At 40.3% G+C, this 19,711-nt stretch overlaps 3 protein-coding genes across 7 annotated transcripts; 2 read left to right on the forward strand and 1 right to left on the reverse strand.

Annotated features, from left to right (window-relative positions):
• Window positions 1-663: 663 nt before the first annotated feature.
• tshba (thyroid stimulating hormone subunit beta a) lies at window positions 664-2,432 on the forward strand. Its single transcript, XM_058054587.2, has 3 exons — window positions 664-818; window positions 897-1,092; window positions 1,965-2,432. The coding sequence occupies exons 1-3, from the start codon at window positions 736-738 to the stop codon at window positions 2,235-2,237; spliced, it is 552 nt and encodes a 183-aa protein (XP_057910570.2). The 5' UTR covers window positions 664-735; the 3' UTR covers window positions 2,238-2,432.
• A 1,403-nt stretch (window positions 2,433-3,835) lies between these two features.
• On the forward strand, window positions 3,836-8,521 carry slc25a55a (solute carrier family 25 member 55a). 4 transcript variants are annotated; one of them, XM_058054582.2, is made up of 10 exons: window positions 3,836-4,000; window positions 4,589-4,653; window positions 4,732-4,857; window positions 5,136-5,191; window positions 6,492-6,582; window positions 6,678-6,796; window positions 6,986-7,181; window positions 7,259-7,413; window positions 7,503-7,578; window positions 7,652-8,521. In XM_058054582.2, exons 2-10 carry the CDS (start codon window positions 4,634-4,636, stop codon window positions 7,809-7,811), a joined length of 999 nt encoding a protein of 332 aa, XP_057910565.2. In that variant the 5' UTR covers window positions 3,836-4,000; window positions 4,589-4,633; the 3' UTR covers window positions 7,812-8,521. The 4 variants fall into 4 exon arrangements, with proteins under 4 accessions (XP_057910565.2, XP_078654828.1, XP_078654826.1 ...); XM_078798702.1 differs by lacking the exons at window positions 3,836-4,000; window positions 4,589-4,653 and adding an exon at window positions 5,874-5,946 and having other exon boundaries at window positions 4,764-4,857; XM_078798700.1 differs by lacking the exons at window positions 3,836-4,000; window positions 4,589-4,653 and having other exon boundaries at window positions 4,764-4,857; window positions 5,874-6,582.
• LOC131105981 (CD9 antigen) lies at window positions 8,138-16,865 on the reverse strand. Of its 2 annotated transcripts, XM_058054584.2 has the most exons (8): window positions 16,641-16,858; window positions 13,191-13,293; window positions 9,876-9,973; window positions 9,687-9,761; window positions 9,516-9,608; window positions 9,376-9,447; window positions 9,202-9,285; window positions 8,138-9,140 (listed from the first exon to the last, which is right to left on the reverse strand). In XM_058054584.2, exons 1-8 carry the CDS (start codon window positions 16,707-16,709, stop codon window positions 9,075-9,077), a joined length of 660 nt encoding a protein of 219 aa, XP_057910567.1. In that variant the 5' UTR covers window positions 16,710-16,858; the 3' UTR covers window positions 8,138-9,074. The 2 variants fall into 2 exon arrangements, with proteins under 2 accessions (XP_057910567.1, XP_057910566.2); XM_058054583.2 differs by having other exon boundaries at window positions 9,202-9,447; window positions 16,641-16,865.
• Window positions 16,866-19,711: the final 2,846 nt, after the last annotated feature.

The raw sequence follows: 19,711 nt of genomic DNA on the forward strand, positions 1-19,711 counted from the left end.
GTAGTGGATCCAATCTACATTTTATTGACAGTGATCCACCATAATAAAACAATTCAAAGCCCATCCCCAACTGATTACAAGCTTGGAGCTTGCCTGGCACGCCCCAGGGCAACCCTATGACATCGACGTAGACCATGGGATCGAAGCTCACCCGAGGAAGACTCCTCCTTTCTCTGGAAAAGCACGTAAACCCAGGTCCCATCTTTGTAACCTGCAGGGCTGCGCTTCCCTGGTGAAGAACATGGGATTGTTTTGGAGACAGAGGGCCTCAAGCCACAAGGAGATAGTCACAACACGGCATAGGTTCTTCTGCTAGGGGCTCAGTCTGACTTTAATTAGCACATTTGCAGAAATACTGTATTTGTTCAAATCAATTGTCCTAATGCTAGATTTCAGTTACATTTACTCTTACTCATTACATAGTGTGCATGAAAACACTTCTTCCAAGTTAATTGTTACACAAATGAGAGACAGATTAGGATAGTTTTGGAAAACACAGTGAAACCTGGGTTGATCTTTAAGAGGCTCTTTATGAAATATGCAGTCCTTCAAGCAGAAACAGGGCTTATGGCTGTTTGACACAGTGGACATTCAAACATGAATGAACTCATGAGGGTAAAGTATAAGTAATTCATGTCATCAGTCTAATGGTCTGATTTCTTGTGGTCTCGTTTTCTTCCAGATCGGAGATAAAGGCTCATCAAGGTGTATTTTAGACATCTGTATATATTATGTATGGTCTGTGGAGTATTTATGTACAGCACGGATGCTCAGTCACAGCTTTACTACGACTGCAAGACCCCGCTTCTCTCAATACGGTGATGGCAAAGAGAGCACATGGCAACATAAAAAAATAATTATATGATCTAAAAATTATACTTTGTTTTCTTTGCTAGGTCTCAAAGTGACTTGGAACCAGTGCTGAAAATGAACACTGCAACGATTACCTGTGGCATCTTTCTACTCCTTCTCTTTAACCCAGCAGTGCCCATGTGCACGCCCACCGATTTCACTTTGTACGTGGAGAAGCCAGAGTGTGACTACTGCGTGGCCATCAACACCACCATCTGCATGGGATTCTGCTACTCCAGGGTAGGTACTGTACACTTGGTGGACTTGGTGGAGGCCTGCTCTACTCGGTCATGTTCTAGTTGCACTTCCAGTATAATATATGGCAGGGACAAATTCTGGGGTCAACCTCTTTTTAGACGGTTAAGGACCAACGGGTCAGATTTCTCCCTTCGCGCATAATAGGAACTCAACCTGATGGCAGCTGAAAATATGGACGTATTAATCAGAAAGTTATTTGCATTTTTGTAGTACTTTTTGTTCATCCTTGGAGCAACAGGACAAACTTTATTTTTTTAAAAAGATGTTTTACCTCTCATCTTGGTCCAAATCCGGATGCTGCCATTCATCTTATCAGATACAACACATACTGAAAACATTTACACCCACTTTTTGTTTAAATTTCTGAAATTGTTGATAAAATGTTTTTGTTCCTGAGCAGGAAGAGGGGAGAATACAATTCTTGCAACACATTGGAAAGTAAATGCCATCTTTGTTGCTAAGATGTCCTTTAAATATTATATAAGACGATTTACTTGAAAAATTCCCACAGTTTGGGTCACCACTTGTCATTGAGTGGTGATGGTGGGACCTCAGCCAAACCAGATAAGAACCGCTGCTCTAACTGACGTGACCACTCAGCTATTTTAACCTGTACTGAAAAAAAAATCGACAAAAAGATCCTCTCTATGGCAGCACTGTGTTTTTTTTAGGGATTTCCTGCAAAAATACTGTGTTGAACTGAAACCCATTCTGAATGCTGAAGTACATTGTAATTGTCATTGAACACACAACAAATGGAAATATTCCCATATTTACGTGTAAACATACAATGCGGGAACAAATGCGTGACTGTAAAGTATAATCACTCAGTGCTATTTGTGTATGGTCAACAGGACAGCAACATGCGGGATATATTTGGGTCACGCTTCCTCATCCAGAGAGGCTGCACCTACGAAAAAGTAGAGTACCGCACAATCCAGCTGCCCGGATGTCCCATCTCTGCCAGCGGCGCATTCACCTACCCGGTGGCCCTCAGCTGCCACTGCGGCGCTTGCCGCACCGACAACGACGAGTGTGCCCACAGGGCTGGTGTGGGCATGGCTAAATGCTCCAAACCGGTCAGACCCATGTACCCCTACCCTGGCAGCTACATGCTCCCTTTTTGATTCTTCATTGTGTCGACTTTGTCTTGTTTATAATCACCAGCAACCAGTGTTGCTCTGCATGTGTTAGTTTGCTATAAGGGTGTGACCCTCATGTGACTCACTTACCTTCTTCATCCTTTATGTACTGTTTGTGAATGTGACTCTGAGGCTCGTTGTGCTCACTCAGACTGGCCACTCCATTAAAGTCTGTAAATATCTTTCAGACTAAGCCCGGCTTGACTTAATCACATCCGGTTTTCCTTTCTGTTTACTACTTAAACACAGTCTACAGTGTCACCTTCGGAGACTGGATTTACCTTGACCACATGAACACAAGAGCCATATTATGGGTGTGATCTCGAGGCCGCAACTCATTTTCATTTACAACTGCTTCCCACTACTGTCATTTAATAGCAATGTGTTATGTTGGACCCATCATTCTTGCGGGGCTTGTCAGAAGGCAGCTGGGGTGTATTAATAGCAGGGCTGCTCAGAATGGGAGAATGCATGATGCATATTGTCATGTGAATCTGTGACATTGCTCCCATCATGTGATGTCAGCCACATTCCCTTTGTTGTCCTTTTTTGTTGTTGTTCCTGGCTCACTTCTGATGGGGCTTATGTTTTGGATCAAAGCTACCTGCTAGGAAGAGTAGATAGGAAATACTGATGATGAAAATGGCTTTTTATAGGACACAGCCTCAGTGTTTTTAAAAGCTTTTTTACAGGATTGTGCAAAACTTTTAAGATTTATTGTTTTAGTTTTTTGTGGTCATTACAATAATCAACCTTATGGACTACATTGGCAGAGATTAGACATTGATTCTCTGCTTGGACTCCAACTGTGGCCTTTTTTAGGCAGTGCATGCAGAACCATCCATACACTAGGGACTGCAGAAGCTTTCATATGTAACTACTTTGTAAGTAACCTGAGAGTTAGCAGTGCTGTACATCTTATATATTTTGATCAGCTGACCAGACTAAACCACCTGACTACTGCCTGAAATGCCTTCAAAAAGCAACATAGGGCTGTCATGGAATCTGCTGACATGAGCTTATTTCTCTTGGCCTGATTTGTGATGTGCTAATCCAGTCAACAGTCTGAATACATTGAGAAAAAGTATAAAAGTGGATTACAAGCGGACATTTCAAGTGGATATTTTCCGGCCGTGACCTAAAGTTGGCTTTTGGCCCCTTGTGTTGTTGGGGTTTTTTTATAAACCGGTTTAATTGTAAATGGAACCAGTTTAAAATGTAGCCATAGCACCTGCAGGTTGGGTCGTGTCCTAACTACACAAGCTGGCCTTTACACAATAGGTAATTTGAGTAGGTTGAAACTCCAGAGACCAAAACCACCTAGCTTTTTTTTCCTGTTAGACCACTCCATTTTAGGTAAGTTCACAATACCTTTACATGTCTGACCTAATACCAACAAGCACATTATTAAAATACCATCAGTGCAATTGCTACCTTTACGCAAGGGGTTTACAATAGAGATTCTTTTTGAATGATTTTTTCATTTACGCCCATCGCTCTCAGTCCAGGCCATCGTCCAATGACAGTAGGCGTTTAAAGCAGCCAATCAATGTCAAGTATGCAAACCAACGAAACGCTGATTGGTCTGTTGGTGGCGAAAGGGGCAGACGTTGTGGCCAGTCTTACTCACTTAAGAATCAATGGAATTTTCCACTCCTTTCTAGAATTTCTCAAGCGGACGACGCTTAGTGACGGACGTTTCTTAACGACAACGAATTTTAAGAAGAACGACTCGCCAAGTCTACAAGGTGAGGGGATTTGTTTCGTATCATTTAGCGTGTGTCTTTTGTTTTTCTTAAACGTAGCACTTTGCCGGCATTTTCGTCATTTGTCCTGTTTGTGATGACTCGACGCCTCTCACCCACTGAAGCAACATTCGCTAACTGACTTTTAAAACTCCTTATCCATGACATGCGGTCGTTATTTTTATCTATATATGCACCACCAGTGTGCTTATCTTTTTGGGTAAAGCTAGTTTACTCGTGTATTTTCCTTACCATAAATTGTGTTAAAAGCAATTGCTACTGCACTCGTAATTAAGTGTCTTTGAAGTTGCGCATTTTAAAGCGCAACAAATGTTTTAGCGTTAGTGTTTAACTGGTTTGTAAACTAGATATTCTTTATGTTGCCGCTAGTCTACACCGAGTAGCGTTTGTTGCCTCGTTGCCATTTATGGTGTTCCGGAATGCGAAGCAGGGCACGCCCACGGTTGTAACACAGTGACGTCACTGGAGAGAAACGCATATAAGCCTTCAGCTGTCGGTAGCTTTACCTTTACCAGTGCTGGCAGTTGGGCGTAACCTATTCTGAAGTAACGTGACTTTTTATCTATTCAGGCCTCTACTCCTAGCTTCCATTCAACAAATAAGCTCACAGTCATCATGTCTCAGCAGCACATCAGGTATGTAAAGTCTCCATTTTTCACTATCATTTGCACTGTGTAGAACTGTGATTTAATGAACTGTTTTGTTCCTCACAGCCTCCCAGCCAAGCTCATTAATGGCGGCATTGCCGGCATCGTTGGGGTCACATGCGTCTTCCCCATTGACTTGGCAAAGACCAGGTTACAGAACCAGAGGCAAGGTCAGCAGGTCTACAAGAGCATGTGAGTATGCAGAACAGTATGAAAGCCTTACCCAATGCGCATTCCTGAGGCGTCGCACCCTCACTGTACCGCTTTTTTGAAATGCAGCATTGTCTAATCTAATCCCGGCACAATTGATTGGATGTGAATGGTGGGAATTCCTGAAATTCCATGGCACTTATTTTACATGCTGCTGTCTGGCTTAAACACATTAGTTGAAGACAGTCAGTTTTCCCCTAAAGTACCTAAACATTCGACAACATTTATTGTGTTTGAAATTTTATTTTATTTTTTTTTAGGATGGACTGCCTTGTCAAAACAGTTCGATCAGAGGGCTACTTTGGAATGTACAGAGGTAAGATTTCTGCACAAACAATCACTAGACTTTGATCATGACTAGAAATGGTAAGAGAGAGGGACTATTTTTAGGGATATTTTAAATGAGTGGCTAAAGGGTGACATTGAAAATACAGTGGAAACTCCAAAGTCAAACGTTACAAAACAAAATGGTGTTATCATTAAACCTTGTTGTACATACATGAAGTGAAATAAAGGAAAATTACTTTGTGATGTGAAGATGATAGATGTGTAAAGGAGCAGAAACGGTAAAGTTTTTTATATTGGAATTAATTCTACATAAAATGTGTATTTACATTAGCCTATGCTTGGTAAAATTTATTTATTTTAATTTATTGTTTAAAAACTCATGCAGCGAGACTTGTGCCTTGGGTTGCAGTGAGTTTCATTTATGTGGAAAACAAAAGCAGGATGGTTCAAACACATTTTTGAGGCATATTTTTGTTTGATTTTGGAGGATCCAGAGTATTTTAAGGGTGGGTACTGCATAAAAATTTTCTTGTGGCTGTTTTAGATGTGGCCAAAGTTAAGTTTTGTGATATTAAAATATGTTTGAGTAATTATCAGTCTTGAGTTTATTTTATTGGATTTAATGAGGAACATTGAGGCCCTTTATGTTGTTGGGTCTCTACTTGTGTGAGGAATGCTGTTTGTTTGCATCTGTGTTTTTCATATTACAGACGTGGGTCCCCCTGGGATGATATTGAAGGCTAGCCGATAAGGCGCAGCCACGCTGGAGGCAAATCATTAATGGTTCTTACTATATTGCTCTATTCAAAACTACAGGCAACATATGTTGTTTTTGCCATCTAAGTGTCCCCTCTCTCTCTGCTCTGTTCCTTCCAGACTATGAAGTGTGTCTTTGTAGGCTTTGTTTGAGCATGCAAATGAATCGAGTGGTGAAAACTCACAAGATCCATTTTGCCCAAAGTCTGAGCACACTGACCAGTCAACTGTCCGCTACTGTCACTAACATCTTTTACGTTGTCTGCTGCGTCTGTGCATCTTTTTTTGTGTCGCCACACAATGTGGGGCTGTGCTCTTAAAGCTACTTCCTGTTCTGTTTGCATCTTAGTCTTTTTTTATTCTGTCATCATGTCTGTCTCTGAAACCTCCTTTCTTGAACTCCTCCTCTTTCTTTGACTGAAACTCAATGTCAACCTATTTGTTTTATTAGCCTCATATAGGACTCTTGACATTCTAGTGTTGTAATGATAATGGTGGGGAATGTTTGTTTTGTGCATGTGTGAAAGTCACGGTGGCAAGTTCGGTTCTAATTTTTGTTTTTCCTCCCTCAGGCGCAGCTGTGAATTTGACTTTGGTGACCCCCGAGAAGGCCATTAAGTTGGCTGCTAACGACTTCTTTCGCCAACATTTTGCAAAAACCGGGTGTGTTTTTCATGCATCAGCTGTTGTACATAAGATCTGTTGTTGTTATGTGTATTATAAAGGCTGACTTGTCTGTTTTTTTTTTTTCTTTCCAGTCAGGGGTTGACTGTGTTCAAAGAGATGCTGGCTGGTTGTGGTGCAGGCATGTGTCAAGTCATTGTCACCACACCCATGGAGATGCTCAAGATACAGTTGCAAGATGCTGGCCGACTTGGTAGGGACACATAGCATTGGAAGGCTAAATACGAAAATCTTTTTTTGACACACGTCAAACAAAAGACGTGTGTCTACCCCCCCCCCCCCCCCCGGTTTAAATCATAAGACAATGTTTTCATTGCACAACATGGATGTTGAATATGAACTGTTGTCACTCACATACGTGTATGTTCTCTTCTTGCCATAGCTGCCCAGCAACAAAAACCCATCATTGCATCTCCCACAAAGCTGGTAGCCACCAACACTCTGCTCAGCCGTTCCTACAACTCCTGCACTCTGGTGGCGCCTACCCGGGCCGTATCCGCTACGCAGATTGCCAAGGAGCTCCTCCAGACGCAAGGCATCCAGGGCCTCTACAAAGGCCTGGGGGCAACACTGATGAGGTACCAACTTATTCCCCTACCCATCCCCAAACAAACTACTGTGTCTTCATATTTAAAGCATATTCTCTTGTTCTCAGGGATGTTCCTTTTTCCATCGTCTACTTCCCCTTGTTTGCTAACCTGAACAAGCTGGGTAAACCCAGTGCAGACAAGTCCTCTCCCTTCTACTGGGCCTTCCTCTCAGGCTGCATTGCAGGTTCTACTGCTGCAGTGGCGGTCAACCCCTGTGACGGTGAGTCCTCAAGGTCCTTATGACTGCCATAAACTGCTGAATCACTCCTATACTATTCCCTCCAACATGCTGTCTTTTGTTGATTCCAGTGGTGAAGACCAGACTGCAGTCTCTCAGCAAAGGCTCGACTGAGGAGACGTACAGCGGAGTAGTGGACTGCGTGAGGTGAGGCACTTGAACTTAAAATACAGATTTTCAACCTTCATCAAAATGACGTCATTGTGCTTTGGGTCCACAGTCAAATAATACGCAAGGAGGGACCGTCAGCCCTCCTGAAGGGTGCCGGCTGCCGGGCCCTGGTCATCGCACCGCTGTTTGGAATCGCACAGGTCATGTACTTTGTTGGCGTTGGAGAGTACATACTGGACAACTCTCCTCTCAGTATGCTGTCGCCATGAGAGCACGCCCGCCATGCAGGGACCTTTTGAGAACAAGGATGGACCAACTGGCAGCTACGATCTATCAGTTTACATCCCCCAAAAAAGCGAGGACGGGAAGGTTCCAGGTGTATGCCGATAACTGTGTTGCACTTAAACACTTTGACTTAACTCACTCAGCCATGGCCCACGTTTGCACTTGATGCTTGTCGTAGCCTTACTGGGTTCACGGGCGCAGAGTGGTAGTGTTACTCCTCTGTGGTTGGTCCTAAATGTTCTTTTGCCCTCCCTCCATGAGGGCGGGAGGAGCTGGGGAGCCGCTCAATCAAAAGAGACTGTCCAGTTTCTTTTCAGTGCTTTCCAGTTTCAATATATGACTTGCTATATTTTGAGTGACTGAATGCAGTAGTGTGCAGCTATCTTTGTGTGTTTATGTTACAGAGGCTTCATTGAAGCAGAAATAGCAAGGGCCTTTTTGTTACTTTCCATCAATGCCGACACGGGACCACGCTGTCGTCGCATCACTGTGAATCCTACGTCCCTTCAGAGACGCATCCATGCACATGTTTTATTAATATGTGTAATGTCCACATAGTCAATCAAGTCTATTTGCATATGCATCTTAACACATTTCAGTCATCCCGGCGTGATGCCTTTTGAGTGAAATATGACTTGTTACAGTTTTTTTTGTATTGTGTATGAATATATACATAAAAATGCAATGTACTGTACTGTTTTGGTATTAGTGCATTTATTGAAACTTGAAACTCTTGCTGTTTTCTGTTCTATTTTTACAGTCAAATGTCAAAATGGGTCCTTGGGGTAATGACTGAGCTGAAATCTCAAGAGGTTTGCTCTTAATTTTACACTTTTCTACAATCCACATTTGTTGACAGCCAAAATAATATGCATTGATGACATATTTTGTTATATACTTGATTGATGTAACACCTTTCAAATATCCTCTCTATTGTGCTTTTATAGCTGGTGTGGTAGCAGTAATATGTACACATTGAATTTAAATAAGACAGTTATCTGCACCAAGATGTAGGCACATACAGTACATTCTATAGAGGCAGGCTTGTCCTCAAAACATTGAGGCACGCAGGCTTATAAAGAACATAATAGGCAGTGTCCATATCTACAGCAGGAATACAAGTCCCAAATCTTGAACGCTGCATATTTTGACAGAGAAATGTCACAGAACTGTGCCACAAGCAGAGATGAGATGTGTTACGTGGAAAAGTTGAGAGGAGGGGCTTTACAGGAGGACCAGAGGTCATCTTATATGACTTCCCTGCTGTTCCTGATGGCACAACACAGTACCATGCTGAAGATCATCCCTAGGATCTGGCACATTGAGAACATGTTAAAACATCACTTGACAGCTTAACATTCAATATATTCTCACCATTACTCCACCGATGCCAATCCCAACGTATCCGATGATATGCAGCTTCTCGTTAAAGAAGTCTGTGATAGCGCTCAGACAGTCCTTCAAATGATAAAAACATGTAAACATGAAGTGCCTGTCTTCTAGTTGAGTGTACTCATGTGGATGAAAGGCATAAGCATGCATCTTCACCTTGGTTTCCTCTGGAGCATCTTCACAAAGGGCGGATGAAGCCGCTGACACTGAGCCTCCGCAACAGTTAAGCTGCATGAAAATTAAATATGTATTAAACCCATGCAATGCGTTTAAATGTGATTACAGCGTTGACTCACAGTTTTGTGATACATGAGCGCAATGGCGGTTGCGTTGGGGTTGGATACGTCTCCAATGGAACTGCTGTAGAACTTTTGCACCTCCTCCACTATCTGTAAACACAAAGGACATGCACGCTCATTTACATTTAAACAGCACATGCTGTTTTTTGTGTTTTTTTTATTTTTTACCTGTTCCTTGTTGATGAATCCAAACACACCGGCTGCAATCTCTGCAGCAAAAATGATCAGCAGGCAGGCAAAGAACTGCGACACAGGATGAGAAAGTAGTTAATTGTACTTATATTAAAATATATGTTTCTGCATAAAATAATATGGTTACTTCTTAAAATTATATTTAAGTGTGTGGATTTAACTCACAGAGGCAAGAAGACACTGAGATTCCCGAATGGCCCCGAAACAACCAAAGAAGCCGACCAGCATCATTAACCCTCCGGTACCCAATAGAATGTACACAGCTGTGGATGAAAAAAAACAACAAAAACATTATTACATGTTTAAAAATTAATTTATATATTATAATATATATATATTTTTTTTAAATCATTATTATTATTATCATTGATTCTCGCCAAAATTGTACGAGAACATCCCTAGAAGCATGTTGCTATGTTGCACAGCAATAGACAAAAAACAGACTTTAAATAAAATATTTTATCATGTCATAACTCATCAGTGTGTGCATATCTTCACTGACTGACATGACTGCAGTTCAGCTTTTCACCACAAGAGAGCAGTAGCGATATCCCTTTCTGTTGCTGCTCTTTTGTTCCGAGCAGTGGCTAGCATGTTAGCATGTTTAGCTACCGTGTGTGCGTACTAAAGCTCCCACAGTGCACTCTTTTAAAGGATTAAACCACAAAGAGGCGGTGGTGATTAGTATGTTGGGATGTCGTCACCTTGTTTCAGTGTAAGCCAACACCACCAGGCGTTGGCTGTGCCTCCCTGAGGCTTCAGGGCCGAGCCGAGGGCTTTATCAGCGGCCCTCAAGAGCAAACGCTGCATATATTTTAATGAATCCATGTGGGAGAGCAGCAAGCTGTTGTTTTCCTACTGTTGGGTGAGCTCCGGAACTATTGTATTGGAGGTAAACATAATATTAACAAGATAATATATTTTGTTATCATTTTGGTTACATATATATATATATGTGTGTATATGTATATATGTGTGTTTTCACTGTATGTGACACAAAAAATGAAAGTCAGCCCTGGAATTAAACCTCATATTATTACTCAAATTTGTATTTGTAGAATAGATCTATTTAATTCACTCTTCTGACCTATAAATGTTGTTAAAATGTTGTATTCTCGTGTTAAATTTGTTTCAGATAATGAGGTTTGCACCAGTGGCGTCATTAAGGGCCTATTTTAGCGGGTCTTCAGCGCCCCTAAAATGTTCTTAAGCCCCCCCTAAATAATTTGATATTTTTTATTGATTTGTTTTTTTACAAAAAAAATCATTGACAAGCCCCCCTAAATAATTTGATATTTTTTAGTGATTTTTTTAAACAAAAAATGTCGCTGACAAATTTCATATAATAGGGCAAAAGCAGGCTAATACTAGCCTACTGCTACGAGTAGTAGCAGTAGTAATCTGAAGAAGAATAATCATGATAGTAATGATAATAGGCTAATTATTAATATAATAATGATTATTATATAATTGATCACTGTCCACTGGACAGAGTGGTTGCAGAGCTTGAGCATCGGTTTTGCAGTGTAAATTTAATGGTGGCCTAAAACAATGTAGTGTCTCTAGTAAATCCGTCCAAAAATGGGAAAGTTATATCCCGGTTCTTGTTCGTTATTTGTTTTTTGAATGTCTACTACATTAATCTCCACAGGGCTAAGCCCCCCCGTCCTCAGAACCTAGTGACGCCCCTGGTTTGCACATTTGTGCACAAGTGAGACCTGAAAAAGTTTGGAATGGCTCTAAATGCTCTGTTTCAGCCGGACTTCCTTACATGGGTGTGCCGGGGTTGTTGCATTGTTTCACTGTTCTGATTTCACCATGTTAGCACGGAGTGATGGCTTCCAGGAAATTATTGTTCAAGGACAGCTAACTTTCCTAAAAGAAAAATAGAAATATAATATAATAAAGAAAAAATATTGGACTGTTTTGTGAACATTGTTGAAGCTGGACTGAACGAAGACTATTTGAAGCTGAACTACCGCCAAGCCTGATGCCTTTCCAACGTTACTTGGTCACCTTGAAGAATCAGAACAGCAAGCAGTAAGTAAGAATATATCAGTGTCCTAACTGTTTATTTTGTGTAAGAAAGCGGTTGTCTGTGTATCATTAAAAATGTGCATACAGGGAGAGTATTATCTTTGTGTATGCAAATTAGAAGCTCACCGATATCTAATAGCCTTTTTCATCACAATTGTTGCGATGACGTCCTGCAAAAAATGTATAATGACCACATTTTCACAACCGATGTTGTGTCAAGATTGTCAGCACTTTGTAAACGCAGACATTCATCCACGGTAAGTCAGGGGTCTCCAGCTAGTAGCGCATAAGCTACTAATAGCTTCAAACCACTTCTCTTGTAGCTCTCCAAAAGGTTTATTCATTTATTATCAACTCCTATACTGACAAAAATAGAAATTAGGGTTCAGCAGTAGTCTGGAAGTCCTCAGGAGCGCTTGGGAGTGTTACCAATCACAATGCAGTGGCTGTGGGTGGAATAAAGTTAAATAGACCATTTTGGAAATCTAAGGAAATACATCTGGAATAGGTGCAGATTCTGGAAGCTCTAGAAGGCTTTCTGTGTGTGTTACCATGTGTAGCTGCTCTTTAGGAGTCCACAACTCAATACAAAAGACCGAATATGATTTGTAGAAAATGAATGAATTTTGTTTTAATTTAATTTAATTTAATCTATTTAAATAGTCGCTTTGTCTGACTTTCATTGCAAATGACGAGTTTGTTGCGCTAAAAAGCTGTCCTTTCATCTATCACTTTCTCAACAGCTCATCACAAGCCTGCTGACACTTTCTCCAGCTAAAGTGCCTCCAGTGGATGGGTGGGCGGGGAGAGAGGAAGCAGACAGTTCCAGCAGAGATCTAATGACGTGAAGTCACCATGTTAGGTCATGTGGCACACTAGGAAAAAAAAGCCTTGATTCTCATCATCTTCTGCACCCACATGAAAAACCAGAGCCAGAGAAGGTCTTTCATGTTGTTTCCTGTTTGCTTTATGTTTCATACCTACTCTTTTTACACAATAACAGCACGAGGTACTTCATGTGTTCAGTTTGGAGAAACAGAGCTGTTTATTGTCAGTTCTATTAACAGGAAGGAAAAATCAAATCAATGTTTTTAAGACATAAACATTCACTCTACAAGCCTAATAGTCATTTACCACATTGCGGTTGACGCTTTCTCAAACATATAAAAAAAAAAAAATCATGCTGTTTCATGGTTGAATACAGCCTATTAATAGCCAAAAAATGGCATCATTTATAGCTTGAACACCACTGCTGCTATATACGCTATTTTTGTTGATTCCCAAGGAATAATGTTTGGAACCTGAGTCTATGAGGAGGTGGAGCTGAAAATAATTTCATCAATGGTATCGCTGCAAAATAAGTTTGGGAACTACTGCAATAGGATATTGGAATGATATTTTGGGTTGTTTTAGGGCATCTGAGGAGACGGACAGGTCACCTACCGACGAAGAAGGTATCAGGAGCATCATCGCCTGTCAGCAGCTTCCCTGTTTCGGAATCAAAGCGAAGCCAAAGTCCAACAGCCAGTACCAATAAGCCAGATAGCTGAGGAACAAACACATGCATTATGGTGAGTACTGTGCATTTGTTGTTATATAATTTTAAAGAAAGTACTTTATTGAAAAAATAGCATATTAAGATTCTGTAGGCGGTGACATTGTGTTTGTTTGTGATGCTCACTGGGTGCATTCTTCTTTCTACCGATGCCATGAATGTTAATGCGCGGTCTCCAGGTTTGCTATAAGCTTATTTATTAGACTTTACACCCCATAATGGATGCAGTGGTTGCAACTCGTGCTTGATGTTCCTCATTGAAGAACAAACCTAGACCGCTCTCTTCTCTGCTAATCATAATTCTCAATCCATGCTCAACTTAATTATTATTGCTCTATACCAAACATGAACGCTGTTTATTTTTAATTATTGTTGGGTAGCAGATGTCAAATGTCAATGTAGTCCAAGTATATTTTCAATTCTCAATTTTGAAACTTTTATGAACTGTTGTACTGTATTAGTCCGCACTAGCCAGAACCCCATTGATTTTGGTGTATGTTTGATTTAAAAAGGCACAAAAAGGCCAAAGGTTTAATCAGTTTTCCACCTACCCTCTTCCAAACCTTAGACATAATAGTACTCTACAGGGGTAAGAACCCAGTTCATTTTTAAGTATATTGTCTCAAATTGTCAGGGATTCTTGTATTTTCCCAGTGAACCCTGCTGATTTCGTTTTTTATTATTATGAAGTGCACAAATTAATATATGTTTTGTTTTCACCTTCCTACCAGTCCCAATTTTCAATAAATAATCTGTAATATGCCAGAAGAAGAATCCTGTTTATCATGATTATTTTCATAATTCTATTTATCGCTATGCCAAAGCGGGGAACATCCTATTGATTATAAGAGCTTTGCTCCAAAATGGCCGAAAAATGTAATCAATGATGGCCTCTCAGCGTGACCACAATGTAACCGTCATCCCTTAGCATCACTGCTCCAGCTCCCATAATGCACTTGGGTCCACAGGCTGTGCCAGCCTCACAGCAGGGTGGCTGTGGTGTGGTGTGTGTGTGTGTGTGTGTGTGAGGGGGGCTGACGTAACTCAGGCTGGCATTGGCTGCCCCCGTTGGCTCCCCACTTGCCAAAATAACAGCATCCATAGTACATGCACGCCCCTTTTGGACAGCCAGCACAAGAGCTGCGCTATCAGTCCCACGGCGCCTTGCAACAAAGAGCCGCTGTCCCTTTTATTGCACACAAATAGCCATTTTACACAGCAGCCAGGCGTGAATGTAAGTGTTTAAATGGGACTCGAATGCTCTCTAGTCTATCACTGTCAGTGTGCAAAGTCCATTTATTGAATTAATGACATCCAACACAAAGATTATAATGATGACTTTATCCCATATCCTTGTATTATTGTGCTTGTGGATTATTTACTGGAGATGTTTTTTTTCTAATATTTATTCCCTCTCAGACAGCATAACAACAACGTCAATATTAGTATATAATAGTATATAAGATTCAATTAAATGCACAAACTCCTATAGTGGACGGATGTGTGGTCAACACTGGTATTAAAAGTTATGGCTGTAGGCAACCTCTTAATGCACAACTGCACAAGTAGATGCATTTAAAGCATCACCAGTGGTCAGCATCCAGCAGTTCTATCTACCTCTGCATGGGCTTTAAAGTGTTGCTACTCAGCTGTTGGTCTTTTGTAGCAATAAAAAGTTGGAAAAGTTAGCGATGCTACGTCTGTTCCTGAAGCAAAGTTGCCCACTGATGTATTGCATCAATAAATGTATGGATTTTTGCATTTATTTAACAAAAAATTCTAACAGAAAAAACACACAATCTATGGTGATAAATTAAGAGTAAAACAGAATTTTTAAAAATTTTAATGGAAAAAATCTGAATGTGTGGGAAAAAAAAGATACTGAGAAAAAATAAAACGGATTTAATGATTTTTTTGCTTTTAACAGCGAGCTAAAGTTTGGGTTACTAGCTAATTACTGCCAGGCATAGCCCAGGACGGCTATTTAGGGGGCTTGTGTCAATGTGACAAAGGCGGACGTGAGTGAGCATGCTCACAATGGAATTGGGTAGTGTTTTTATTTTCATCTATTAGCGATGTATTAGCATCTGTGTTTGAACTGCTTAGTTATAAAAGTAATAAAAGTTGCATGTTGAAAGACCCACAATTACATTTGAGATTATTACTTGATTATTTATTTATATTAATTAATTCTATTTGAGTTATGCACAGTTTACATTACTAATGTGTAATTGTACATTGTGTTCATTTTTTATACATTGAGATCCATTTAAAAGTTTGAAAATTATCTTTCAATGGTACACTTATTGTAAATAAAAACTTCGTTTTATCTGTGATTAATTACAAGTTAACTATGGACAACATGTGGTTAATCGTGATTAAATATTTTTGATCGATTGTCAACCCTAATTATTAACATTCATCTATTCATTTGTTTTGTATGCCGCTTGTCCTCACTTGGCTAACGGAGGGTGCTGGAGCCTATCCTAGCTGAACTCGGGCGAGAGGCGGGGTAAACCCTGGACGGGTCGCCAGCCAATCACAGGGCATGTTTTTGGAATGTGGGAGGAAACTGGAGAAAAACCGGAGAAAACCCACACATGCACGGGGAAAACATGCAAACTCCAAACAGAGATGGAGGGTGGAATTGAACTCGGGTCTCTGAGCTGTGAGGCCTTTGCGCTAACCACTCGACCACCGTGCATCCCTGCTATTTATTCCCTTTTCCGAAAACTACACACGCTTTATAGTGTCATTATTTTAACACCATCCCTTCTTTTCACACAGGAAGTGACAAAGTGTAAATGACAAAACATTATTCTAAGTTTATAAATACTAAATATAAAATATAAAGTGTCAAAGGCTTGCTGTGTATGAATTAGCATTAATAGACATGGGGAAGGGGTTTGATTAAATAAGCTCTGCTTCTTCCTACTCCTTTTACATGTTGGAATTGTACAAATGTAACCATGTGATGTTCCTTCATGTAACTTACATACCAGACAGGAATTTTTTTCTTATCTTAGCACACCCAAAACAGACCAAAACATATGAACCAAAAACAGATTAAGTCTATATTTTGCAGTGCAACATGCACTACACTATCATTCCATAGCATGGCATAAAAGATGCGTTTAGGGCGTATAACGCCTACATAGATCACTTAAATTATGATTTAATTGACAAAATAATATAGCAGTGTGTTCTTGTGCACCATACTAGCTCCATTGACACAATAAATCATTATCATATAATCCCAGTTAACAACTTTTAATACAAAAAAAGGATGCCATTTCTGTCACTGACCACACACCCCCAAGCTGTTGAAATGGACTCACCCAGAAGATGAAGTTGAAGACGAACAGCAGATATTTCACGCATTTCATCCCTCCGTGCACTTTACTCATGATGCCACCTGATCTGATCCCAACCGAGCCGAGCCGAGTCGAGTCGTGATTGATCGCCAGTGTAGTCAGTCAGCTCCGTGAGATGAGATGTGCGCGTTCACGCTCGTTGTCTCCCGACGACGACGACGACGACGACTCGGAGCGTGAGAGCCCAGCAGCTAAGCCCCACCCATCATTGTTTGCGTGTGCGTGTTTTTGTGTGTGTGTGCGTGTTTGTGTGTCCTAGGATGGCGTAAACAGCATCACTAACAACAGCTAAACATATATTTATTATCTATTAATGAACTTTAATCACTGACAGTCCTGTGAGAAAGGTATACATTCAGCAATATTTTTATTATTGTGGTTATCAGTAGAGGTTAGTGGATGGATCAGAATGGTCAGAATTTGGAGAGTTTGGCTTCTCAAGACTATTTGTGTTTCAAACAGCAAAAAAAATTCAGATTTTTTCACAAATTTTCACAAAGAGGCAGCATTGCAGCGCCATCCATCCATTTTCTATGCCGCTTGTCCTTCAATGAAATGCTTTGCTCAGATGAAATGAATTATGGGCAAATGTTAAAAATACTTCATTTTAAACTAATTGGTACTTGTATAGGCGGCACAGCGGTGGAGTTGTTAGCTCGCAGACCTCACAGCTAGGAGACCAAGGTTCAATTCCACCCTCGGCCATCTCTGTGTGGAGTTTGCATGTTCTCGGAGAAAAAAAGGTACTCTGGTTTCCTCCCACATTCCAAAAACATGCTGGCGACCAGTCCAGGGTGTACCCCGCATCTCGCCCCAAGACAGCTGGGATAGGCTCCAGCACCCCCGCGACCCTCGTTGGGAAAAAGCGGTAGAAAATGAATGAATGGTACTTGTTTATTTACCCTTTGAGTGTTAAGTTGCTGTGTAATGAGTTTAGCATTCTCTGTAAGATGACAGTCTGTTATGTTGTCAGAATAGTGCACAATGTAAATGACAGTGTCAATCAAGGGAAGAAAACCTTTTGAGGCCACTTTTAGTTTAGTGCATTCAATTCTTTCCCACATTGTTTATTGTGGAAATATGGGCTCTAGCGTATACTTAAAACAAAGCAACAAGTTAAACCAGCTGAGGGACTTTTTTTTGTAATTTGAGGCTTAACTGGGCTTGAAAAGTGCAACCCTACATGATGTTGGCATTTTTGGTAAATAGTGACATTAGCATGTAGCTCCAAGCCAAACACTAGTGATGTGTCGGTGACAAATAAATCGGCTTTAAGAGACGGCGATTTGAAATGAACGCCGGGAGCCGACTTGTGTCGTTAGGAGCCAATTGGGAGCTGATTAGTTTTTTCTTAGTCTTTTTTTTTCCTGTTAAAGGCCAATGTCATTAGTCAAGATGTGTGGCGGCGTGTGTGTCCACAGGGTTAAACACATGCTGTGGTGCTTTTAGAGCCGATTCGTTCCTGAGAAATTTGTTTTATGTCCACATGTCTATTTTCAGCATGTCTGCATGATGCTATGCCAGTTTATACATATACAAGATGGCATATGGGGCATCTGTGGTTCCACTGTGGGCCCAGTAGGGGGTCATTTCCGGTTCATTCGCTCTGATATTCCACTAGCCATCATTTGTTCAATGATAAACTCATGTAGGCAGTAAACAGTGACCTGTCGGGATGTCATCCATGTACATTACCGCTCAAAAATTTGGGATCACTTGGAATTTTTTTTGCCAGTCTGAGATATGGCTTTTTCTTGGCAACCCTGCTATGAAGTCCAGCATCCTGAAGTCGCCTCTTCACTGTTGATACTGACACTGGTGTTTGACGGCTACTATTTAGTACAACCTGTGTGGTCTTAAACTACACACTATCAGATATTTGTCTTCTTGCACAGTTATGCATCGTTTTTATGTCCTTGTTAGACCCAGTTTGTGCTGCTCTCTGAAGGGAGTAGTTAACAGCATGGTAAGATATTTTAGTTTTAGTTCAGATTTTTAGATGGGATTCCTAATAATCTATTAGCCTTATAAAATGATGAACTTGGATTAGCAGCCATACCAGGAGATTGATGCAGAGGACTGACAGTTGTTGATAGTAGGCCTCTATGCAAATATGTAGATTGTTCTTTGAAAATCATCTGATTAATTTTAATTGTTTGTGAAATGGATGAAAATGTGTTTTTCTTTGGAAAACAAAGACATTTGCAAGTGATCCCAAACTTTTGAGTAGCTGAGTAGTGTACATCTCAAGATGTTGTGTATGCTGAAGGACATCTATATTGTAGAAGAGCAGAGGGTCAGATACTGTAAACCGCTTCCTGTTATTATTTGCCTTTATTCATTTGCATCACATGCTGTTTTTTTAGGGGTTTGTAAAATATCAAATTACATCCCATGAATTGTAATTGATCAATCCCTGTCTAAGATTTTATTTTTTAAAAAATTGAAAAATGACATGAAAAATTCAGGAGTATTATTTTTTCCTAGCCAATGACAGTAACCTTTCACTGTAGACTAACTAATAGCTTTTCCAATTTTGGGACATAATAGATTTCCACATGTTTAAAAACCATGCTGAATCAATTCTTTCTTTTTTATTTAGTTAGTTGTAGTTTTTTCGCCTGATATCAGCACTTGTAGAGTGAGCGTTATGACGTAATTTCTCCACAAGAGGTCAGTGTTGTGTTTTAAATTTGGTGCAGGGTGGAAGGTAAACAAAACTTGAGCAGTGAGCATTTGGCTTCATATTACTAATAGCGCGTCATAACGTATATAAGCCAATAATATCTCTTTTTTTATTTCACTCACTCTCCTTTATTAGCCTATTTAGTTACATACGAGAATGTGACAAACTAATAAAGATGATAATTGCTTCAGCACTCCTCTTTACTAGATGTTGTGCAACCAATGTAAATCACTGCCAACATATAAAAAGTTATTATTTACCTACTACAGCCAAAGCTGATTTATGGGAAATGTTATTCTAGTGTTACTTATACTATGAAGAGTGGAAAGTTAAAATTACAGTAAATTGA

The sequence above is a fragment of the Doryrhamphus excisus genome, linkage group LG18 (genome assembly GCF_037039965.1).
Source record: "Doryrhamphus excisus strain RoL-2023G ecotype Guam linkage group LG18, RoL_Dexc_Guam_v1.1, whole genome shotgun sequence".
Classification (NCBI taxonomy): domain Eukaryota; kingdom Metazoa; phylum Chordata; class Actinopteri; order Syngnathiformes; family Syngnathidae; genus Doryrhamphus; species Doryrhamphus excisus.